At 41.6% G+C, this 25622-nt stretch overlaps 1 protein-coding gene across 2 annotated transcripts in view; it reads left to right on the forward strand.

Moving 5' to 3' along the window:
- DOCK3 (dedicator of cytokinesis 3) overlaps positions 1-25622 on the forward strand; it is a 271945-nt gene that overhangs the window by 139426 nt on the left and 106897 nt on the right. For both annotated transcript variants that reach the window (XM_054594754.1, XM_054594753.1), the window contains one exon: positions 25310-25391. In XM_054594754.1, coding sequence (XP_054450729.1) covers positions 25310-25391 — 82 coding nt within the window. The remainder of the gene's footprint in view (positions 1-25309; positions 25392-25622) is intronic.

The raw sequence follows: 25622 nt of genomic DNA on the forward strand, positions 1-25622 counted from the left end.
CAGATATGTTAAGGCAGTCTAAATGTCTATAAATAGAGAAGTGACTAAATAATAGTGTAACTTTTGAAAATACTGAGGCAAAAAGAAGTGAGAGAGGGACTAAATTTGTTTTCTGTTGTTACATAACAAATTGCAGCAAATGTAATTGATTAAAAATTACGGATTTTTAAGTTCACAGTTCCGTCGGCGGGAAGTCTGCTGAGGGTATCACGGGGCTGAAGTCCAAGCGTCACCTGGGCTGCATTCTACTCTGAAAGCTCTAAGGCAAATTGGCTTCCGGCCTCACTGCTTGCTGGCAGGGTGCCGTTTGTTAGGGTTGCAGGGCCGAGGTTTCCGCTCTGTGCCGGCTGGCAGTGGGAGCCGCCCTCGGCTCCTGAAGACCACCCACCTGCTTCCCTTGCCTGCGTGGCCCCCTCCATCTTTAGATGGTGACCGTGCAGTGAATCCTTCCCACGCTTTGAATCGCTGACTGCCCTTTCTGCAACGAGGAGGAAATCCTGCACTTTTAAAGGGCTTGTGGGATTAGGTCCGGTTTACCCAGATACTCTCGTTTGCAGCGATCTGTGTCCTATAATATACCCTAATCGCAGGCACAAAAGCGGCCGTATTTACAGTCCGGGGGGTCATGTGACCCTGGCACTGGGGAGGACGTGTGAGGGCCATCTCAGAATACTGCCTAAAACAGGGGCTGCGTCGACATAAGCGCTCTCTCTCTCTCTCTCTCTCCCTATCTATCTATCTATCTATTTATCTATCTATGTTAATGGACTGTTTTCAGCTTTTAAACTATATGCATAATATGATTTGTATTTCTGGGGAAAAACTATATATAGCTATATGCATATAATGTATATGTATTATAACCTTGAGTAATTTTTTTAAAAGACTAAAATTTTTTAAAAGATCCTTTGAACTGACAGATGTTTGAAGTTTTGGTAGTAATTCTTTCTTAAAGTAGCTGCCAGCAGCCTTAAGGCAAAGACAATTATAGCAAATCATAACAAATACTGGTTTTGTTATATGAAAAAAATAATGCCAAAAATTTTCATTTATACTCCTCCCCTTCTTTAAACGGCCAGCTTGGCAGTGTGAAACAAATGTCTGCTTTGCCTTCCAGCGATGATGGGCTAAGAGAATAGCGAAGCCTATAAATGGCCAGAATTTAAAGTGTCTTTTCTATTTTTTCTTAATATTGTGGATTTCCCTTCTATAAAGGACTCATTACCTTTGTTTAAAAGTATTTTTTCTGTATGAACATCTATTATGATTGTTAACCATTGTCTTAATATATTTAGCAATTACCACATAATGACCTCCTTAAAACAGTACAAACAGTCTTCTTCTTGAACAGAATTTCTATTATCTGTATTTGGTTCTGTATGGATACACTTATCTTTTCTAGTATGTGAATTTCCTATTCACAGGAGGAGTATTAATGCATGACTCCCTTATTTCCTCTGTAGCACTGGTGTGCCTGCAAATATGCCTGGCTCTCTCACTGGCCTGTACAAATTTAGCAGAGCGCTCTAAAGCCTTAGGGCACCAGTGATTGCTTTCATCACTTAACTGGCTTTCCCCAAGGAGTGTTGTCTATGCCAGGCTTTTCTGTTAGGCCTTGGGAATGTTAAGTTGCCCTCAAAAACTTCACCACTCTTGATTATCCCACAAGAACACTTAGGTTAGCCATCTTTTCACAGATGCTGTGCAAAATAGGCTAAAAAGCCTCATTGCTTATTCTCTTGGAGTTTGCTCAGCATTCAGAATACCCTTGTGTAGAATAAACTTTTCCTTGAAAATCAGTTGCTTCAGTAATTGAAGTAGAGAATTCTGCCTGAGAGCCAAGCATTCAACCCAAGTGAGATAGTCCGTCTCTGTGAAAATCTCCAGTGCCCCTGGAGAGACATTTTCTTATAAAATGATGAGCGAGAACATTGTTTATTAAGTCAAACAGTTTTGCTTCCCTCTGCAAAAGAGGTCATGTCTTACAATGCAATTGGAGCTCATCTGCAAGAGCTCAGGCAGCTGGTGAGGGTCCTGCGGCCCATCCCTCCCACCCAGAGCCCATGGCCTGGCCCAGCCTGTCTTAAGCTGAGCTGGGACATAGACTCCAGCTTGCTCCCTGACAGTCCCCCAAGGATTTTCTGAGACCCAGCAGGAATAAGAGGAGCTAGAACCCTGGCTCTAGTGACTGTTGACCCTTGAACAACACGGGTTTGAACCGTCCAGGTCCTCTTGTTTATTTTTTTCAGTAAACATACAGTTGACCCTCCAGATCCCATGGATTCAACCAACCAGAGATCAAAAACAGCATTTTTGATTAACGGTTGGGCACCTGCAGATGTGGCGGGTGGACTGTGTGCATTGTTCTACACCATTCCATATAAAGCATTTGAGCATCTGCAGATTTGGGTATCCATGGTGGAGGAGGGGCTAGAACCACCCCCCACGGATACTGAGGCATGGCTACAGTTGTTTTGGGGGAGTCAGGAGTTAACATGAGTATTTTTGACTGTTGCAGGGTGGGGGTGTCAGTGCCCCTAATCCCCACACTGTTTAAGACTCAACTGTATTTCATTCCAGCGTCTAAGCCAACTCAACATGCTTCTACATATATGCCCAAGGCATTAGATCATGCTCAGAAACATTAGAGGGAAAATCTGCTAAGAGATAGGCAAAGTGAAACTTTCACTTTAGATATGTACTTTGGCCTGTGGTTAAACCTATGTTTTTTTGTCTGAGGATAAGGTCAGAAATTGCTCACATGTGTATACCATCTCTCATTATGTGCTGATTCTAGATATCAGGCTGGAGAAAATTTTGAATACAATATCCTACGAAGTATGCATAAAAAGGGTAAAAGAAGTGATCAGATTCTTTGTTTACAAAAAATTTGCCTTCTGCTCTGTCTAGACCATAACATACAGTACAAAGCAGAATAAAATGAGTAATGCTTCTGACATAAGTTAAAAAAACACAAACAAACAAAAACCCTTTGCCTGTAGAAGAGTGTGGAGAATTAAGGGTTATCAGAAGTCAAAGTTACAGTTGATTGGTAAAATCATGTATTTATGGGTCAAATGTACTTCATCAATTACAGGCTCTAGAGATATAGTAGTGAATAAAACACACAAATATTCCCACCCTCATGAAGCTTATATTTCCTCACAAACTAGGAACTATTTCTCTGCCTTCACAAAGCAATGTAGAACACCTACCTGGCTTTAGACCTGGAGTTATTAGAGATCATCTCAAGACAGAGGATGATTTTTAAAACTGAATCTTTGAATTCTCACGTGGAAGTGGAAAAACACTAGGTACTGCATTCTGTCAGTGTATCAATCAGTGCATTAGGATTTTTGTTTGAAAGGATGTGATGTGCTACTTGAAAGCAAAGAATGGAGACTCATGAGAGACAATGCGCATTGGATGTGTAGGCCTGGAGTCCATGGAGCAGGCCATGAGGCTGCTGTGAGGGTAACTAGAAATCAGGCACAAGGAAGAAAAGGAATAGCACTAATGAGAGGAAGCTCTGAGACGAGGCTGATCCTTTGCAGTGCGTGGGAACCAGGAATGTCCACAGTTGTCACTTGTTAGACAAAGGTACATGGTATGAAAGACATAGAAGTTTAGAATTTCAAATACAAAATATATACAGCTACGAGTTTTAAAAAATTAGTTCTCTGGTAGGAAACAGTGGGGAATATTTTGTTGCACCATGGCTGTATAAACTTATTTTGACTTACTATGGCATCTAGAGATGTGGCTGCTGCTTTCCAAGGGAAAACTCCAAATAGCTTTCCTTTTGAGCATATTTAGAAGAGCGACTCATGTGGAAATAGATTTAGCTAGTTGTTTATCTTGAACTCTGTTAATTACTATAGAAACTCATATCCCTCCTCCTCCCTCTTGCCAGGAAGCCATAATACATGTTGACTTAAGAATGTTTAATCCTGTAGAGAATTTTTGTAAGAAGTTATTTGAGCCAAAACCAACAATTGCTGGGAAGCAATATCTCAAATGCTCCAGAGAGTCACAGTTTTGCAGTTTCTTCTATGCATTTGGAGGGAACATAAGGAAGATTATGTGGAGGCAGGAGAAAGCAAGGCAGGGATTGGTACAGAATAGGTAACAAGATTATGGGCTTCCTTGAGGGTGGTTAAGGCTTAGTTCAAAGGTATGTTAACCTAGATGCACAAAAACAGGGAGAGCTTGCCTAAGATGAAGATAAACTTTACTAAAAAAGTTATGTGCCTCAAGCATGACAACCCACCATGACCTGCCCAGTTAGGAGTTTATGATCAGATCACCCTGTGAAATTACTTTTCATCACTGGATGTATCAGTTTTATCACAGAACCCCTTTTTCATCCATATACACTTTTACGGACTCTTCAAAGTCTTAAAACTTTCTATTAAATATTGAATTGATTGTTGCCCTTAAGTTTTGAACCTAAACATATAAAAAGATAGCCTTTTCTTTCAAAGGCTTTTAGGTAGAGAACAAATATTTCAGTATGAAGACAGAGTAGAGAGATGCACTAAACCAATGACAGTGGAGGTCCAGGAGCTGGAGCTTGGGCCAGGATGGAGCTATAGAGTGAAGTGGGGGAGTTGCCCACACAGGAGAAGGGAACCGATCAGAGCCGGGACATTCTAGAGCCTTGAAAAATTGAAAGCAAAGTTATAGTTTATAGGTTGCATAGGAAAACAAGTCTTATAATCATCCTCTGTTTATTGGACAAAAGTTATATTATCTTTACTGATGATTACCTTTATCAGACTTAGCTCTGAATTTTTGTGGAGTGACTCTTGAGTGTATGTTGAGGCCATTAGCCACAGGACGGAATATAGAAGACAGGTTTAAGAGAACTGGTTTTAGACCAGTAGTTTTTTTAAATCCTCACCCGAGGATATGTTTATTGATTTTAGATAGAGAGAAACATCAGTCTGCTGCCTCCTATATGTGCCCTGACCAGAGATCAAACCCGCAACTTAGGTGTGTGCCCTGACGACGAATCGAACCCATAAACTTCTGCAGTTCGGGACAGTGCTCTAACCAGCTGAGCCTCCCAGCCAGGGCTTGACCAGTAATTTTTAACCTTGACTGCACATTAGAATTTAAGCTCCCAAACAGGCTACTTTCAAGATTAATCACATCCAGAGCTATCAAGTGATTCTAATATATAGGAAAGGTTGAAAACTACTGCCTGGGACAGGTGAGTTTAAGGAATCATTTGGATTTTTCTTAAATTTCTTTTTGTTTTTTCAGTTACAGTTGACGTATTAGTTTTGAATGTACAACATAGTGATTAGACATTTTATATAATTTATGAAATGGCCACCCTGGTAAGTCTAATACTGATCTGACACTATACATAGTTATTAGAATATTATGAGCTATATTCCCTATGCTGTACCTTACATCCCCATGACTATTTTTATAACTGCCAATTTGTAGATTTGTACTTCTTAATCCCTTTACCTGTTTAGGAATTCAGAATCTGTTGGATTTTGGGTAGAGCTACTGAAATGAAAAGCCGGGGTTTGTGCTGCCTGTCACCTGCCAGGCCCAATAAGCAGAGGCAGGGATTGGAGCTTGATGGGCGCTTTATTCCAATGGCTGGCGATCTGAGAAGATGGCGGGCTTGTACCCTAACAGACGGTCTTAACTTCCATTTTAGATAGACCCTTTTTGTAAGGAGAAGAAAAGTGTAGGTAAGGGGACTGGAATTCAGGGGAAAAGTTAAGTGAGATAAAAAGCTGCAGCGTTCTTTCGTCTGTGTCCTGGGCCGTGGTCTTTAGCTGTGCCCTGGGTGGTGGGTGTCTCACCCTGGGGTATAGTGGCTCTTCTACCACCTGGAATTGCTTGCAGTCCTCCTGAGGCACAAAGGTGGAACTGCTTATGGTCTCCTGGAGTCAGGGTGGGTCAGACCTTCAGTTCCCGGAACAATAGCTTTTTACATGCATGGATTACTAAACCTACTAGCTATAACCTGAAACTAAAATTTTTCCAACATTTGAGTCCCCCATCACTACTACATTAAGAAGACAGGAGGAGGGTGTTAAGAAATAATTTGTTAACAATACAGTTGCAGTACTGATTTGAAAATTATTTACTTTTATGAAATGGAGTGGATTTGCAGTTATAATATTTCTCTTGTTGATTTATTCAATGCCCATTGCATACCAGCCATGTACATTTTAGGCACTAGGGATCCAGCACAAAACAACACAGGAAATCCCTCCCCTCTTATAGTTTACATTCTGGAGGAGGAAACAAACAATGAATAAATATATATTATAAATCCTGGAAGGTATAGATACTTTGAAGAAAATGGAGCAATTAAGAATTGCAAAAATAGTGATAAGGAAACTCAAGAGTTAAAGATCGTAGCTGCAGGTATAGTTGATAAGCTCAAGCAATTAATGTACATGGAAAGCTCCTATTCCAGGAACTGGAATGCATGGCGCCAGGAGGTGACAAGTGATTAGACCTTTGGGCCGCTGGGGTCCGCAAGCAATGCAGATGGTATCTGAGCCATTGTGTTCCAGGGAGGGAACTTCTTGATGCAGATAAAGAATTGTTGATCAGCAGACAAAGAAGTCCTAGGAAAATCTCTGCTAGAGTCTAACTCTTATCTAATTAACCTTTATTCCAAACCCCTTACCTACTCTTTTTTCTTCTTATAAAAAGGTCAGCTTAAGATGAGATGTTAAGACGGTTTTTAGGGTACATAACTCACTGTCTTCTCATATCGCCCGCATCTGAATAAAGTGCCCATAAAGAGTCAATCCTTGTCTTTACTTGTTGGTTCTAGTAGCAACAGGCAGTATGAACACTGACTTGGGTTATGGCACTTTTTTTTTAAGTTGCTTAGAGAAGACCCTTCTAAAGAGATGGCACTGACTCTATCCCAGGTGGGCACAGGTAGCCAGGTTCTTGGTGATTGCAGACAAAAAAATTGAACTGAACACACAGAGTTTATAGCAGAAAGAGAGAGAAAGCAGATGTATCAAGCAACAGTACACTTCACAGAACATGGGAATGGGCCAACTCTGAGCAGAGATTGACCTTAGGAGCAAGAGGGCATCTATTCTTATGAGGCAGATCTCTCCTGGCTAGTTTTGGCAGGCTTCTATTGCATATGTACAAGTAGTTATATTACTTTAAAGCTACTGTGCATGTAGTCTCCCATGATTTTCTTTGGTTGGCCACTGGGGAAGGGGATCCCACAGTGCTAATTTATTATAACGCTATTATAATGAAGTAGGGGTCCTGTAGCACCTTCTGTGCACGTACACTCATGATTCACTCTGATTCAGCACTTTTCCAGAAAGTGGGAGCAACAGGTCTTAGAACAGGGCCTCTGTCCTGTGTCAGTGTCCTTTATCTTTGCCCTGGGGCACCTCTGGCGTTTCTTCCTTCCTGTCTCCTACCTCAACTCCACAGGTTATTAAATCATTGGCCCCCCCAACAAATCCCCTTTATTTCTGAACTCAAGAGCCTTTCTCAACCATTAACTTCTATAATACCCCATCGGACATTTGTATTGGCCCCCACATCCTGTTACTAGAAATTTTACAATCTCTGCAACCCATAAGCTTAAACATTTATCCACATTCCACAATCACTAATCCTCCTGGACTCCAGAGTTGCTCACAACACCCCCTCAACTGCAAGTCCAACAGACTCCCAGTAATGGAACGTTCAGACACTGCAGGACCCCGATACATCACTGGGTCCACACAGACACCACCATATATTACTGATGTAATGTATCTGTTAATCCCTCAGACCCAACACTGATACTTAGCTTTGCTTCCTAGTTTGCAGCACTCAGTGGTTCAACAAATCACTTATTATGATAATCCTATCAAAATTGCTACTCACAGTTTGATCCAAGAACAAATGGCGAAACTTGGGAGCTTGTTGGAAGTTGAGAGTCACAGCCCTTGCCTCCCAAGTGCTGAATCAGAATATGCGTTTCTGATGAGATCCCTAGGTGTGCACATTAAGTTTTATCAGGTTCATCTGCACGTTGAAGTTCGAGATACACAGCTCTAAACACTTTTCCCCAGTAGGTTCCTGATAACTGAGTGCTGTGGGCCCCTAACCACAGAATTGCCACTGCCCCTCAACCAACTAATCACTCAATTTCTAGTTTCCAACGGGCCTCTTTGGGTCCTGAATTTGGCAGGCCAACAAATCCCTGAATCTCACTCACCTGTCTTTGAAAAGGAAGGGGTGGTATGACAGCCAGCATGCTACAAATGCCACAGGACCCTGGGGAGTGAATGAGATTTGTACTGTAAAGGTCTTTTTAAAAAAGTGGTTTAAAACTGCCCAAAGATTGGAGTGGTTGATCTGGGGAGAGAGAAGTCCATGCCAGAGTTTTAGGGTGTCAGCATTCAGTTATTGTTGAAGCTGGAAGAGGGGGTCAGATCCCGAAGGGGGAGTATTTTAAGAAAGAATGAGTTAGGGAAAGAACAAGGAGGGGAAGAGGAAGAAGATCCCCCTAAGTAGACTGCAAAGGAGTCATCAGACAGAAGAATCAGCAGAAAGCAACAAAGTGGTATAGGAGCGCCTGTCCTGGGCCGGCACTGATGCCGGAAGCTGCAGAGCAGTGAGACGCCACGGCAGTACTGGATTTGGAGGCCATTAGGGGAGACTCAGGTTAAACAGTGTCTCAGACCACTGGATAAGAGGAAACTTACCCAGCGGAGTGAGCAGGCCGTGCAGGACGCGGAGGCAGGGCGAGGGGCGCCCTGAAGAGGCTGGTGGAGCAGGGCCGTCTGTGGGAGGCGTTCAGAGGGGAGCAGGGAGAGAGGCGCGAGTGTGCTCTGGGCTCGGTCCAAGGGGTCAGCGTTGGCGGGGTAGAAATATCTGGAATCGTAAGTTGAATTAGGCTGTGGTAAATTTGGGAGAAAATTGAAAGACATTCATGTTTAATGATTTTTATTTTCCTGTGAATCTTAATTAGAAATGTGATGGCTTAGATTGGTCTCTGGAGAATGAGGGATGGAAAGGGACAGGGATGAACGCTTCTTGAGTGCATGTCATGTGCCAAGCCCCATGCAGGCAGCTTTACCTGTCACTTAATTCAGTCCCTGCAGTCACTTAATTCAGTCCCTGCACCACCTCTGAGGTTGGACAGTTTGCTTGTGTACAGTCCAGGATTCAAGTCCTGATCCACCTTCCGCTACATTTCCACTTCACCATGTTGCCACAGCGATTCATGAGAGAACAGCCACCATAGAGCAGGATCAGCAGGACATAGAAATCAGAAATTTTTATGGGGACCTAATGCTCATAATCATGGATACCAGCAGCCCCAGCAGCCCGGGGTGACTTGGTGGCTGGTCACTGTCCCTTCCAAAAAACAACAGGCACATTCTATCAGCAGTCCTCTGAGGTGCCGATTCTTGGTGCCAGGACGCTGTATCCCTGGAAGCACATGAGGAGCCCAGATTTAAGAGAAAAACTGAGGAAGGAACTTAGTGAGATCAAATTAAATATTTATCTGCTTCTGAAACCCTGAAATACAAGTTGTTTTACTTCTTATGTAGTTTGCCTGAAGTTTTGCACTGAAACATCTTTTCTCTTCCATTAGGAAATTTGTAGGATATATTAAGGCTCATGCTAATAAGGCTGAGCACCCTATAGGTGGCTTCAGAGAAACAGTTAACCGAGTTAACATGAATTTGCAAAGGGTCACCAGTCAAGAAGTATGGCTGTAGAGGAAATGGAGGAATCAGCTTCTGGTCAGTTTCCCACTGACTCAAAGAGCATCTCAGCCCCTGACCTGGGCCTGCAGGATCCATGGGTGTATGAAGGCACAGAAGTCAGCCAGGAAGAAGCAGCTAGGGCCCTTTGAAGCCTCTCCTTGGAAGGTCGCAGGTGTGCACAGACACACATCCAGCTTGTGAGGGTGCACGGAGCTTCTGAAGCCTGTCTGACCCCAGGCTGAGAACCCCTCTGTAAGGACTGAAGACCCGTCCTGGGGGCAGCCTCTGATGCCGTAGGCCCCGTGGTGTCGGCATCTGCCTCATCCCATCTTCCTGCTCTGGCTCCACACTCTGCTCGTGACCAGGCTGCGGTCAGCCAAGACCAGGCTGCGGCTTCATCCCACTGCCCCTGGGGATAATTCAGCCCTCCCCGGGCCCATCCCCCATATCAGCTCTGCCTGAGATGCTCCAGCCTCAGCCCTGGAAGTCAGGGTTCACCGGGATTCCTGAGCTTTGACCTCTGACATCTGTCCTTGCCCTTGTACTAAACTCTCAACTCACACTCCTGCTAGATCCTACTTGCCTTACCCTGGTTAGTGCTGTCAGATAAGCCGGACTGGTTAACCCTTTTGTGCTTTCATTTCCTCACTTTAAAGCAGCAGTGTATACTTCATCAAAGTGGTAACACAGGTGAAGTCCCTAGGCCAGGCCCTGGCAAATAGTGAATCTCAGTAAATAGTCACAATTACCAGTATCATCATTATTACATGTGTTGGAGCTTTGCTCGTGAGTCCGGACATCAGGGTTTGATGTGCTTTTGTTGGGCTTCTGAAAGACAGGAAGGGCAAATGAAGGGGGATTGCCGCTGCAAGGGTTCTTCTCGCTGCAGAGGCCCTGCTTTTGCCGGGCACTTTCCTGGCGCCTCGGGTGACAGGATTCCTGTCAGTTTTGCCTAGGTGGCAGGACAGCAGAGGGATTCCATCAAGCTAAGAGCCCATCAGAGCCCTGTGGCCTCAGCAGGAACATTCACAGTGTTCATTTATTGCCGTGAAGCCCTTGAGAGCCTTTAAAGCAGGACAACACTGTGTGCGTACCGACAGGGACCTTCTTGGGAAAACTCCTTTAGTACTTCTTGTTTGCTCTCAGCTGGCTCGGTATTTTAATTGCATTGTCCTTATAAACATAAAGTCATTAAAAATCACAAAGACTTTATTAAGTAAGGTTTATTTTCATTAAGTATGCCTCTATAAACTGTAAGTCTCTGTGCTGGATTCTTTGTGAGAGCTGCAGAAATGTAGGAGGTATAGTCCCTGCTGCTTCACAGATAAGGACTCGATTTAAAGGATGTGTTGAGCCAGGGGCAGCCCCTGGTGGTCATGTGCCACAAGGACTCATGGGTCTCAGCGTACGCGTATAGTTGCACTTACAGCTGAGATTCATTACAATGACATGGTGAGGGTATACCGCGAGGTCATGCCAGAGAAAGACACAGACAGTTTGGAGAGATCTGTGCGCAGCCTTCCTTTTGCCCTCTCCTTCACATGAGTTTCTAATTTTATTTAATTTTAATTCAATTTAATTATAAATAACTGCATATAGCTAGTGGCTACCATATTGTGTAGCACAGCATAGGACCTGGTGGACTCAGTGATGTGGTTAACTGATTGTGCAGAGCCATGGCAGAAAGGGTGGACTGAGTCCATGGGCACAGGACATTAATCAAGAGAAGGGGAAGACATGAAGGAAAGAGGACAATTAAGATTGAGAGTTCTTTGTAGTCTCAGATGTATCCATTTGTGCACAGGTATAGGTATATATAATATGTAGAGACATGCAGCTATTTTCAAATTGGTTTCTTTCTGTTTGATCAACATTGTATCTCCACCATTTACACATCATGAAAGACAATTGGAATGAGTACAGGCTTTGGAGAATTCAGACTCGAGTTGAAATTTTGTCTTTATACCTTACTAGCTATGTTACTGTAGTATTGTTTTAAAAAGATCACCAATTTTTCATATTAAGTGAGAATAAAAAAGAATTTGACACTCTGCAGTGAACATTGTTCCTGTATTTTGAACTTAAAAAAAAATTAGAGTTCTTAAATACTTTCAAAGTTTTAGTACTTAGGAAATCTCTATTTGCTTTTTTTTTTTTTTAAGTTTTTATTTATTTATTTTTAGAGAGAGGGGTAAGAAGGGAGAACAAGAGGGAGAGAAACGTCAGTCGGTTGCCTCTTGCACACACCGTAACTGGGAATTGGGCCCATAACCAGGCATGTGCCCTCACTGGGAATCAAACTGGTGACCTTTTGCTTTGCAGGACAAAGCTCAACCAACTGAGCCACACCAGCCATGGCTTTATTTGCTTTTATTGTTTGAGATTATTCCTCAATTTCTCAATCTTACACTTTAACAGCCTAGAAAATATCTAGTAAAATGTCTGGCATATTAAAACATTTATTTGGCTTTCAGGTTGGCTGAGTTTTCTAGCTTCCATTCAGGAAACAATTGAGATTTTTCTGTTTTTCCTCTGTCTGTCTATTTTGGTTTCTATAGGCTCTGTTATTCCCATTAGGAATCCCTCATGACATATAACATTACACAGGAAGACTTTGCCTCATTGAGACACCAAAACAGCAGTAGATATAGTAACAAGAACAAGTTAATAAGTATAGATAATGTGTATTCTGATATCCTTACAGGACTTAAACGTAGTTACAACAGGCCAAATCTGTATGAGTGCTTGTGTGTATGTGTGTTGTATGACAGTCCAGTAAAAACCTCTGACAAATAACTATGATTTTTCTTCCATCTGTGAATAAATATTCCTCTTACCTTCTATGATGCCTAAGAGAAAACGTGTGTAGTGAGTAAAGGAATGAAATTAAAAAGAACAAAAATGTTCACATTTTGAACAAAGAACTGGGAAGCGCAGAACAAAGGGTTTCCGATACAAGTGTGCGGTGAGGGAGGGGAGCAAGCCCAGGAAGGTCCTCTTCCCACTGAAAGCTGGGAAGGGGTTCCAAGTTCTCCACAGGAGGCGCTGCGTGAGAAAGTGCTGATAAGCTCTGACGTATAGCACACATGCAGGCAGTTGCTGTGTCCTGTTCAAAACCTTAGTTTTTGTTTCATTTCCATTCTGCCATGTAGAAGCTCCAAAGCCTGACTGTGAAGTGTGTGCAAAGTCTTAGGCGTTGAATTCTTGGGGAGATTGATGTTTGCTCATTCAAAGTTTGTTTTACATGCAATCAGATCCTACTAGTGAAAGAGTTAATTTTTTTAAGGTCATCTTTTTTCAGTTATTAGAATATCCATTAGGAAATGCCACTGTTGGATTATGTGGGGTATGATCTTTCATAAAAGACACTTATTTTTCTGTATTATTATTGGAAAGGCAGTGTTTTTACAGGAGGTCTTGAGAACAAGCACACTTCAGCATTTGTGTAAACCTTCCTCTTCACATAGTAAATAAATTGGAAAACATTAGATCAAGTTATCAGTGATTTGCTCTTAAATGCTTTATTTTTCTGCGATAGTGCTTGGTTATACATTTATCTAAGTACAGTTAAATTAAGAAGTAGCATTCTGTACGTTCGATGAAAGTGTTCGTAGCTAAATAGGCTTTATCCAACCTTCATTCATTTATTGATTTGTTCATTTCTTTCAGAACTATTAGGTTTAGGTTACTCTCGGGAAGTCGCAAGGGACCCATCTACAAAGGGTGCGCTTGTCCACAGCAGACTGAAGGGCTGTTCCTGAATGCCGAGAAGCAGCGTGCTCTTCTGACCTTCCAGTTTTTTGCTGTCAGGGGCTTCATGGTTGCTTTCTACAGTACTTCAGACTGCTTGATCTTGAGCTGAGAAGTATAGAATTGCGGCACCTCTTTAGTCTCCAGAGCTGTGTTAGCAAAACACATAGAAGGCAGGGTCAACCACCTCCACCCCCCAAAATTCCTCGCATGGATGTACACCTTCCTGAGAAGCATTGTCACTTGAATGTTGGGCATGGCAAAGAGGAAAGGGTTTGGCCTTGCGAGGTCCTGTCAGCAGAGCCTCACCCTCACTTCTCCCCATTTATTCATCCATGTGCTTTTTATTGTTAGAATTGGGAGCTTGATCCTGAGTGAGAGCGCAAGTCATTAGAGTAAAAACAACGTTAGCCCCCATAACTAATCATTAAACTACCATTTAGTTCACTTTCGTGAGAGGTGTGATTTCTAAAGACCCTATAGGGGCTGCATAATTATAAAAATGCTATTATAACTGTATTTGAGAATATGTAATAACAGTTTTACTTATGTGTCTCTTTTGCTTTAGAGAAAATGAAAAGAATCTGTTTTTGTCATTCAAGCGTCAGTGCTTGTTACAAATCAGGCCAAGCGTTGCTTCATTGTGTCTGTTTCTTGGGGAGAGCCATGAATTTTGAAGAGACCAGGTGCTGCCAGCCGAGCTGGAAGGGGGCTCGGCACAACACTCTGTAGTCAGAAGGGCCGGGTGCCCCATGTGGGTGCTGGAGACCCCGGGGCCCGCTGGGATTCCTTTATGCTGTGCCCCCCAGAGCACATGCATCTCAGGGCAAGATGTGCATTTGCAGTTCTTCCCAGACATATTTGCCCATGGAAACCCTCTGCCCCTTCTCCCACCACACACTTTTCTTTCAATCTCGTTTCACAAGATGAACACAGATAAAGCATGGGCTGGGAAGTCAGACAGGTTCCGATTAGAATTCCAGTTTTACCGTATTCTCTGCTTTCTGACTTCAAGCCAGGAACTCGGCACCTCTGATTCTGAATTTTTTTCCAGAGGTGAAATCCTATTATGAGGATTAAATGAAATTAGGCAAGAAACGAAACACTTTTTTAAACAATGTCTGGTGCACAGCAGGTGCTCATTCAGTGGCTGCCGTTGCTGCTCCTCTGGAGTCTTGATGAGGGCGGAGCTGTGTCTCCCACCCAGAACTTTCCCAGGGCTTCTGCTGTGATGTGAGCTTTCAGCCGACTGTTTGCTGCTTACCTACACACCCCACAGAGACCTCAGGGTCAGCATGCGCATGTGAACTACCTCCCTCCTTTGTACCCTCTCTGGTTGATGTTACTGCATCCTGTCAACTTCTAAATCTGGTCAGCTCTATCTCCTAAATATATCTCACATCCATTCACCTGTCTTCAGTCTCCAACCTGCATCATAGCTTCCCGGGGCTGCTCCAGTTGTCTTTGGAGTGCTTTCTGTGTTACCAGCCTGCCTTCCATGCTGCAGCCCGAATGATCATTCTGAAGACTTGCAGGTCAACACTGCTTCTCAAAGTCGTTCAGGGCCTCTCTTGAGGCCCATAATCACAGTGGAATTTTCCAAACTTGTTAATCCTAACAGCCAACTGAAACCTTTTCTAAAGCATGAATATTTGGTCTCCCTTTAAGATTCTCTCCTCTAGAGGTTCTGATCTAGGAGATCTGGGATGGGGCCAGGAATCAGCATTTTAACAAGTTGCCAGGTACTCCTGATGAGAGCATCTTTGACCGCTGCTGCCCAGCACTCCAGTGCCCTCTTAACTAGTGCTCTCAGCTCTCCCACCATAAAACTGCCTCACACGTCAGTCAGCCCTTGACGCGCTCTCCTCCTGGAACCCCCTTCTCTCCATCTCGACCTACCCCTTACCCAATGCTGCAAGCCTAGCAGTATTGCCAGAATTTATTCCAGTATCTCCTTAGGCAGTCTACCCTAATCCCAGTAGAGCTTGTCAACCCCTTTCTATGGAATAGGAGAATTTTTACATTGTGCTGCAATTTTGGGGTTCTGTGTATCTCTCTCCCAATAGACTTAGAACCTTGAGGATTGGGACCATTTCATTTCTGTATTCCAGGCATCTGGCTCAGTTCCTGGAACGTGGTAGGAGTTCATGAATGCTTGTTGAATGAATACAAAGGAAGGAAGAAGGCTGGCCAGACCTCTGAATTGTACTAGTAGTTATTAAAGTGTTCTTTGGAGCCCTGAAGTGTCCCAGGGTTGGTGGTTAGGAGAGAGGCCTAGGTAGGGAGGATTCCTACCCCTGCCTTCCTCCCTCCACCTCTGATTCAACCAAAGCAGCTCTGTTTTAAAATTTTTTATATGTTGGTAAACAGTGCAAGGTTTTGTTGAAAAGAAGGGGAAAGCTGATACTAAAAATGAAATTGAAATTCACAGCACTAATTTACCTTCATGAAACCCCTTTATGCACTTCTACACTTCCTGCTTTAGAATGAAGTGGGAAAACTTGAAGAACTTGAGAAATAAAGCCAAGCGATCTAAATTGGAAAACGAATCTATGAGGAAATATAAGAGATTTCCTAATCTGTTGGGTTGTACCATCTAGTGTGGCCTTGGGCCTACTTGCCTGTTTTAAAGGCACCTAGAAGGTTATCACGAGAGAGATGCTAAGTAGTTGGCGTCTTATCTGCACAGAGGACCAAATGAGAAACATGAGATTAAACTGCAAATATTGAGAGAATTCCTCTGAATTTATTGAGGAGTGTGGTTATATTTCCAAAACAGAGTCTTCAGGAAATACCCTCCCTGAGGATCTCTGCCTCAGTGTCTGGGCATCACACTGGAGGTCACTGAAGTTAGCATTAGTGGAGAAATGTATGGAGTGTATGAATTAGAATTCTCAAAAGAGCAAATGACTTTAAAATTAAGGCACTGTTAGACTTGTTGCAAATTCAAATTAATGGAATTCAGTTTAAGAACTTGCTCAATAATAGGAAATTAAAGTAACTTCACATACTGTTCATGCATTAGCTTGCCATAAGGACAACTAAGTGTAGAGTATTTAACATCATCTCTGTTTTTTTCCTCCTGAAAGAAGTAGCATTTTCTCATCCAGATTAAGAGAAGGACTGACCTGTTGCCCTCATGTAGAGGTGTGGATATTTATAAAATCTCAGGAATGAATTTTACTCTCTTGGCCACAGTTTTTTTCATACCTTTGGGAAATAGGAGTAGTTGCTGTAATTGTAGTTGGTAAATAGGTTCAATCAACACCTATCCAACTGTGTTCATACAGACTATTGCCTTATACAAAAACGGATTGTGGGGTCAAGTATCACCTGTCCCATTGGTCCTTAAAAGACAAAATACCACTTTAACCTTCTGAGCAGTCCTAGCGGATAGAAACCAGTCTGCGTTTTATAAAATATTTCCTAGCAATATTTAAACACACCTTTTTTTTTTTTTTTAGAATAGCTATTGCCAAATCAGGAAACATCAGATAAATATTGGCCTTCAAATAATTTGAATGTTAACAGAAAGCATCATTTATTTATCATACACATTGGAGAAGCTAGTAAAATAGGAAATAATTATGTGTACATAATGCCCTTTGAAATGAAAAAAAACCAAAACAAAACCCAGTTATTTTGAATGCTTCACAAATTGTGAAGGGCACGTGAAACCAGAGGCACACAGGACTCCAGGAAATGTGAAGCTCAGGCATGGACCGGGAACTGCCTTAGGGGCCTCCTTGCACTGTCGAAGAGAAAGAGAAGTTCTTGGGTTCTGATCACACCAGCAACTCTGTCCACCCAAAATCCGTTTCACCCTTTTGTTTTGCCTTTGGACCAGAGCTGGTGCAGCCCCTCCAAATAGCACCCCTCTCTGTGGTTATCTAACAGCTCCAAACAGGGACTGAGGCTGCTGGAGGTTCTGCCATCCCCAGTGCGTGGCCCCATTGTGGCCCTGGGGACGATCTCCCCTCCAGGTAGTGGAAAGGGGAAGCAGCGCCAAGGCACACATGTAAGAGGTGTTTAGGGCTAAGCCTGGAAGTGGCCCACCTCACTTCCATCAACATTTCAGTGTCTAGAACAGTCATGAGGTCACACTCAACCTCAAGGGAGGTGAGAAGTTTAGTTTGTCTGGCTGCTCAAGGAGGAATGGAGAATGTGATTTCAATGAGCAGCTGAGAAACTCTGCCACAACGCACTTGATGCTTCTTGGTCACCCGGTTACAAGGCTGATTTGTGCTGATCATCTCGTTTGCTCCCTGTTGGCTCATCAGTGTTTCTGCAGAGCATGATGGTGATGCCACCTGTTAGCACCGGTGGCTTTCATCAGCAGATTTTATGCACTTCTCCAGGGAACTTCTACTTTCATTCATCAAAACATTTATTGAGCACCTAGGCTCTTGATTGTACTAGAAATACAGTGTTTAGTGCATACCCTTCCTGTAGTTAGGGAGTTTATTCTCTCAGGTAAAAGAAAAATAATTAACAAATAAATGAAATAATGAATTTGTGCCAAGTGCTATAAAGAAGAGAGAGGGTAATGCCGACATCTCAAAGTTGGCTTCTCTGGGAAACTGGCACGTGAGCTAAACCACTGGGGCTGAAAGAACAGCATTTCAGGCAAAGATAACAGCATGTGCAAAGGTGCTAAGGCAGAAGGAGCTTGGCTTGTTCAAGAAACTTGTGTCAGGGAGACCAGTGTGTGTGGGGAGTCGTGGGCAAGAAAGGCTGGAGTGAGATGTGTCAAACGTTCTACACGAGGCCTTGCAGATCTTCAAGATCTGATTTTTATTTTATCAGAGAGCAAAATTAAGCCCTGAAAAGTTTAGTTGTAGTTTGTTTTTTGCAACAGCTTTATGAGGCCTAATTCACATACCGTAGAATTCATTATTCAAAAGGTACAATCCAGTGGCTTTTAGTAGATTGGTGTTATGTAATTATTATCAGTCAATTTTAGAATATTTTCATCACCCCCAAAAGAAATTTCATACCCTTTAGAAGTCACCTTATTTTTTTCCAAACACTCAGCCCTAGGCAACTACTAAATCTACTTTCTGTCTCTATAAATCTACTTTTATAGACTTGCCTATTCTGGACATTTCATAGAAATGGGGTTTTACAAAATGTGGTCTTCTGTGACTGGCTCCCATCACTCAGCCTGATGTTTTTGAGGTTCATCTACACCGTAGCATGTAGCAGTGCAGTATGCCTCTTATGACAGATCATCATCCATTGTATGGATATACCTACCACGTGTTATTTATCCATTCACTTCTCAAAGGGTATTTTGGTGGTTTTTACCTTTCAGCTATTAATAATGCTGCTGTGAACATTCATGTAGTTTTTGTGTGGCCATATATTTTCATCTCTTACATACTTAAAAGAATTGCTGGATGATATATTAAACTATGTTTAATCTTTTGAGGAACTGCCAGACTGTTTTTAAAGTGGCTTCACCATTTTACATTTCCACCAGCAGTATTATTATGGTTCCAATTTCTCCATCTCCTTGTCAACACATCATCATTTGTCTTCTTGATTAAAGTTAATCTAGTGAAAGTGAAGTAATACCTTCATTGTGGTTTAGATTTACACTTTCCCAATGCCTAATAATGTTGAACATCTTTTCAAGTCCTTGGCCGTTTGTTTATCTTCTTTGGAGAAATGTCTACTTAAGAGATGTCTATTCCTTTTATAACTGAGTTGTAAGAGTTCTTTATATAGTCTAGATACAAGTTTCTTATCAGATATATTATTTGCAAATATATTCTTCGATTCTGTAGCTTGTCTTTCCCTTTCATTGGTGTCCTTTGTAGCACAAAAGTTTTAAATTTTGATGAAGTCCAGGTTATCTCTTTTTTTCCCCTTTGATCATGCAATAAATGTCCTCCTAAGAAACCATTACATAATCCAAGTTTATGAAGATTTATACTTTGATAAGATTTATACTTATATTTTCTTCTAAGAGTCCTATAGTTTTCACTCATGCATTAAGATCTTCATTGAAGTTTCTGGCCTTTATAAATAAAGCTGCTATAAACATTCACTACAGGTGTTTTTGTGTATGTGTGTTTTTATTTCTCCTGAGTAAATACCAGGAGAAATAAAGGAGTAGAATTGTCGGGTCATATAGTCAGTATGTTTGTTTAATTTCATAAGAAACTGTCAGGCTGTTTTCCAAAGCGGCTATACTATTTTGCATTCCCCTGAACAGTTTATAAGAGTGCTAGTTGATCTCATTCTCACCCTCCCTTGGTGTATTTAATCTTTAATTTTAGCCAGTCTAGTAGGTATGTAGGAGTGTATCACTGTGCTTTTATTTTGCATTTCTCTAATGACTAATGATGTTTTCTTGAGCTTATTTGCCATCTCTTTATATTTCTTGGTGAAAGTTTTTTTAGATCTTTTATTTTTTTAAACTTATTGAGTTTTGAGATATCTTACATTTTAATCTAAATTCAGTCCTTTCTTAGACGAATGTAAGTATTTTCTTTCAGTCTATACTTGTCTTTCATTTTCTCAGCACTGTTTTTCAAAGAGAACATGGTTTTAATTTTTATAAACTCCAATTTATCATTTTGTTGTTTATGATATTTGCTTAATCCAAGATCACAAAGATTTTTTTTATTGTGTGCTAAATATGGAAATATAATTGTGAACAAGATACAAAGCTACTGGTCTTCATATTTCTCCTGTGTTTTCTTATAGTTTTACCTTTTATATTTAGGTCTGTGGTCCATTTAATTTAGTTTTTTGTAGGCAAGGATCAAGGTTCAGTTTTTTTTAATGGATTTTAATGGAGACTGTTCGTAATATTTTTTTACAATCCTCTGTATTTCTTTGGTGTCAGTTGTTATTTCTCATTTTTCATTTCTGATTGTGTTTATTTGGATCCTCTCTCTTTTTTTCTTGATAAATCTGGTTAGATGTTTGTCAATCTTGTTTATTTTTTCAGAGAACCAGCTCTTGGATTCATTGATCTTTTGTATCATTTTTAAAAAATTTTATTTCCTTTATTTCTGCTCTGATCTTTATTATTTCCTTCCTTCTACTTGCTTTGGGCTTTGTTTGTTGTTCTTTTTCAAGTTCCTTTAACTGTAAAGTTAGATAGTTTATTTGAATTTTTTATTGGTTTTTGAGATAGGCCTTGTAATGCTATGAATTTTCCTCTTAGGATTGCTTTCCCTGTGTCCCACAGATTTTCGATTGTTGTGTTCTCATTTTCATTTGTTTCAAGGTGTTTTTTTATTTCTTCCTTGATCTCATTGACCCATTCGTTGTTTAATAACATGTTGTTTAGCTTTCATGTCTTCATGTGTTTTTCAGTGTTCTTCTTGCGATAGATTTTTAGTTTCATAGCATTGTGGTCAGAGAAGATGCTTGATATGATTTCAGTGTTCTTAAATTTATTGAGACTTGTTTTGTGTCCTAACGTGTGGTCTATCTTAGAAAACATTCCATGTACACATGAAAGGTATGTATATTCTGCTGTTTTGGGGTGAAATGCTCTGAAGATATCAATTAAATCTGTTTGATCTAGTGTGTCATTTAAGGCCACTGTATCCTTGTTGATTTTCTGTCTGGAAGATCTATCCATTGAAGTCAATGAGGTGTTAAAATCCCAGACTGTGACTGTCTTTCTGTCGATCTCTCCCTTTACGTCCTTCAAGATTTGCTTTACATATTTAGGTGCTCTTGTGTTAGGTGCATAAATGTTTATTAGGGTTATATCCTATTGTTGGATTGTTCCTGTTATTATTGTGTAGTGTCCTCCTTTGTCTGTTACTATAGACTTGATTTTAAAGTCTTTTTTGTTAAATATAAGCATCGCTACCTCAGCTTTATTTTGTCTTTCTGTTTGCGTGAAATACCTTTTTCCATCTCTTTACTCTTGGTCTGTGTGTATCTTTTGATCTGAGAGGGGTATTTTGGAGGAAGCTTATATATGGGTCTTGTCTTATCCATTCAGCTACCCTGTCTTTTTGTTGGAACCTTTAAGCTATTTACATTGAAAGTGATTATTGATGGATACATATTTAGTGTCATTTTATTGTTAGACAATTTTCCTCTGTTTTTTTTTCTTTCTCTTTTTCTTCTTCCTCTTAAAGCAAGCTCTTTAACATTTGTTGCAGTGTTGGTTTGGAGTTAACAATCTCCAGCTGTTTCTTGTCTGGGACGCTCCTTATTTCTCCTTCAATTTTAAATGATAGCCTTGCTGGGTAAAGTAGCCTTGGTTGTAGGTCCTTACTTTTCATCACCTTGAATATTTCATGCCACTCCCTTCTTGCCTGAAATGTTTCTGTTGAGAAATCAGATGACAGTCTAATTGGTGCTCCCTTGTAGGTAACTACCTGCTTTTCTCTTGAGGCTTTTAGGATCCTCTCCTTGTCTTTAAGCCTTGTCATTTTAATTATGATGTGTCTTGGTGTAGTCCTCTTTGGGACAACTTATTTGGGAGTCTCTGAGCTTCATGGACTTGTATGTCTTCTCCCTTAACCAGATTAGGGAAGCTTTTGGTCATTATTTCTTCAAATAGGTTCAGGATCCCTTGCTCACTCTCTTCTCCTTCTGGTATTCCCATGATGCAGATGTTGTTATACTTCATGTTGTCCCAAAGGTTTCTTAAGCTCTCCTCATTTTTTAAAATTCTTTTTTCTTTTTGCTGCTCTGCTTGGGTATTTTTTTCTACCTTGTCTTCCAAATTACTGATTTGATCCTCTGTGTCATCTAACCTACTGTTTATTCTTTCCAATGTATTATTTATTTCAGAGACCGCATTCTTTATTTTTTCACTGGTCCTTTTTAATGATTTCTATGTCTTTTTTTCATGCTGTTGAGTATCCTTATAATCATTACCCTAAACTCTCTATTTGATAAATTGCTTGTCTCCATTTCACCTAGTTCTTCTGGGGAATTCTCTTATTCTTTAATTTTGGCTCTGTTTCTTTGTCTTCCTATATTGACTCCTTTGTATTTGTTTCTATGTATTAGGTAGGTCTGTCAAGACTGGTTCACTGCCTATGGCTGGCCCTGGGCAGCCTGTTTGGAACCATCAGTGACCCACAACTTATGACTCCATCTTTTGGGCCTGGCTGTGGGCAGAAGGAATCTGGCTATGCACCAAGGCTGTCTTTTACCAGCACAGGCCTGGGACGGGGTCCGCTGAAGTCATCAGAGCTCCCAGCGACCCTCCTCTGCCTGCACGTTTTCTAGTAGGCTTGATCACTGAAGTTACTTCCTCTTGGGCTCCTCAGTAGCAGGGCCTAAGAACCACACAGGGTGGGGCGAGAGGGATTCCTGTGGGCGGGGTTATTGCTTCCCCTCCTGCCGATGCCATTTGGAGGGGAGTGCTCCACTGGAGGAAGATGGCCTCTGCAGTGTGGGGAGTGCCTCAGCACTGGGACCCTTGCAGCTATTCCTGCAGCTCTCTCCCCAGAGCCAGCAGACTCTCCACAAGCATCTCTAGTCCATTCTGCCCTCCTTCTACTGGAGCCCAGGGTAAGTGGCTGCAGACAGAATTTTGTGTGTTGGCCCTTTAAGAGGCTCTCTGCATCTCCAGCCATCTCTCTCTGGCAGACAGCAACCCTGCTGCTTTTCACAGCTGGATGTTATATCTGGATTCCTTTCTGGCTCTGGTGCAGTAGGCTTGGGGGCCCCGTTTAGGGTTTAAACCCCACACTTAGGGAGAACCCCCAGCTGCTAAAATACCGCTCTGGAACTCCGGCGGCCACCTGTGGGAGCCCAACAAGCCCGCTTGTGCCTTCTCTGCACTCCCTACCCATCTTGTTATGGAGTAGTTTCTTCTGTCTGTCCATGGTTATAAGGCTTCTCTCCAGCTAGTGTTCAGTTGGTTATTCAGGATGATTTTTCTATAATTTAGTTGTAATTCTGGTTTGGTGCTGGAAGGAGGCTAGTGTAGCTTCTACTTACTCCCCTGCTATCTTGGGTCTATCCTGTGTTCTGACAAAGGCCTCCCTTAACCCAACATGCTCATTTAACTAAAAGAGTATAACTTCCACCTGGTCACAGCCATTCTTTAAAGAGTGGTCTAGACATTGTTTCTGCTCCTCACTTCCTACTTCTCACACTGGCCTCTGGCCTTTTTCTCTCCTGTTTCACTAAAACAGTTCTTTCCAGAATCACCAGTCATCTCTGTTTGACATCCAGTAGATACCCTTTGTCCTGCTCTCATGTGATTCTCAGGAGCCTTGTACCTCATTGACCCTCCCTCCCCTTTCAGACACTATCTTCCCTTGACTAATAGTGCATTATACCAGCCTCCTTATTTTTCTCTTTGTTTTTCTCTTTGTCCTTGTGTGTCTACTTTTTCTTCTTTTTTAAGATTAAATTTTTTATTTTTAGAGAGAAAGGAAGAGAGGGAGAAAGAGAGGGAGAGAAGCACCAATGCAAGAGAGAAACATCGGTCAGTTGCCTGCCATACATGCCCTGACCAAGGACCGAACCCACACCCCAGTCGTATGCCCTGACCGAGAATTGAACCGTGACTTTGCGCTTTGTGGGATGACGCCCAGCCAACTGAGCCAAACTGGTCAGGGCTTCTTTTGCCTACTTGTTAAATACCAGTGTCCCTCAGGATTCTGATGAAAGCACTTTTTTCTTCTCATTCTATAGACATTTCCTCATTTCCATCTAATCCCCGGTTGAAGAGTCTCAAATTTATATCTGGCCCAAATCTTTTCTGAGCTTCATTTCTGTGTATTTAACTGCTTACCAGGATCACAGGCTCTATGAAGAAAAGTATGAAGAAACCTTGTATATATCTTGTTTACATTTGTATTCCGTATTTAGCACACAGAACTTAGTAAATGTTTGTTGACTAAATGAACAAGTGAACAAACTGAGCAAACCTCTGCAATTGATATATCTTACAATTCTAGTACAATTTCTGCTCTGGCCTCTTCCCTGAAACCATGTGTGTGTAGTGAGTGCACAGATGCCTTTAGGCACGGCAGAAGTAAGTGCTTTCAGAATCACACACCTTGTTTTTGCCATGGCTCAGCGTTTTTGTTCCAGTTGGTAGGGAACCTTGGGATGGAGGGATGGGAATGAGACCCCTGGTCGGGGCAGTGCGGAGAGGAACGAGCCAGGGCCATGTCTCCAGATGTTGCAAACGCTATGTCTGAGGGGGCGGTGGCCCTTTTTTTTTTTTTTTTTGGTGGTATTAGTTTATATAATGTGTCTGACTTTTTTTATTCTAGTATTTTCCTTCAGGATTAGCCTGTATTGTTTAGGGCATAAAAATTTTAATGGCCCTATTAAATTCTGGTCATTGCTTTAGTTGTAACACATTATTTCTCTTTGATTTCTACCCAAATTTTTGTTAAGTCCCTATAACATTTTTCTCTTAGCCCTCAAATGATTCTTGAGAGTTATACGGAAGATGTAAATTGGGTTATATAGATTATTTTGGATCTAGCATGATGTATATGTTTATGATCTGAGCGTTCGCATCAGAGACTATATGTGCTTGTTATGGGCTTGGCGGTGTGCCTGGAGCTTTGAGGGTATTGGGTTAACAGGAGGCAGTCTTAATTGCTGCCCTCAGGGAGCGCACACACCTTTAGGGAGATGAGAGCCACCAGCAGCAAGTAAATGTCAATACCTGTCAGGCAGTTTGTAGTGTCCCTTGCATGTTGCTTGGCAAGAAAAGTAGTGTCCTACAACTAGTAGATATGCACTTTAGGCCTTGCCTATCACTGTGAGCTGTCTGAAAGTGTTTAGGGTTTCTCTGTAAATGCCCTTTTTATTTGTTCTGGAGCATGCGTGCAGTCCCTTACATTTCTCTGTCTCTCTCTCCTACATTTCAGTGAGCGGTTTCTGGTGAGACTGAACAAGAATGGTGGGCCAAGGAACCCAGAGAAGATAGAACGAATGTGTGCCCTTTTTACAGTATGTGCAAACTCTCTTTCCCTTCTCTGCTGTTGACTCTGACGAGGGGCCACTGTGTGGATATTGTCACCCTAGAAACGAGTGTTTATTCTTATTTCCCCACACACTGGGAAGAATAGGACTTGATTTATGTTTCTATCAGGTTTTAATGAAATATTTTAAGAAAACTGAAATTAGTTTTTAATTGAATTTTTCATTAAAGAAATATAATCAAGTGCCTTTTACTGATGT

This window comes from Pteronotus mesoamericanus, unplaced genomic scaffold (assembly GCF_021234165.1).
Source record: "Pteronotus mesoamericanus isolate MK-2021 breed Mesoamerican mustached bat unplaced genomic scaffold, CSHL_Meso_final scaffold_533, whole genome shotgun sequence".
Lineage (NCBI taxonomy): Eukaryota > Metazoa > Chordata > Mammalia > Chiroptera > Mormoopidae > Pteronotus > Pteronotus mesoamericanus.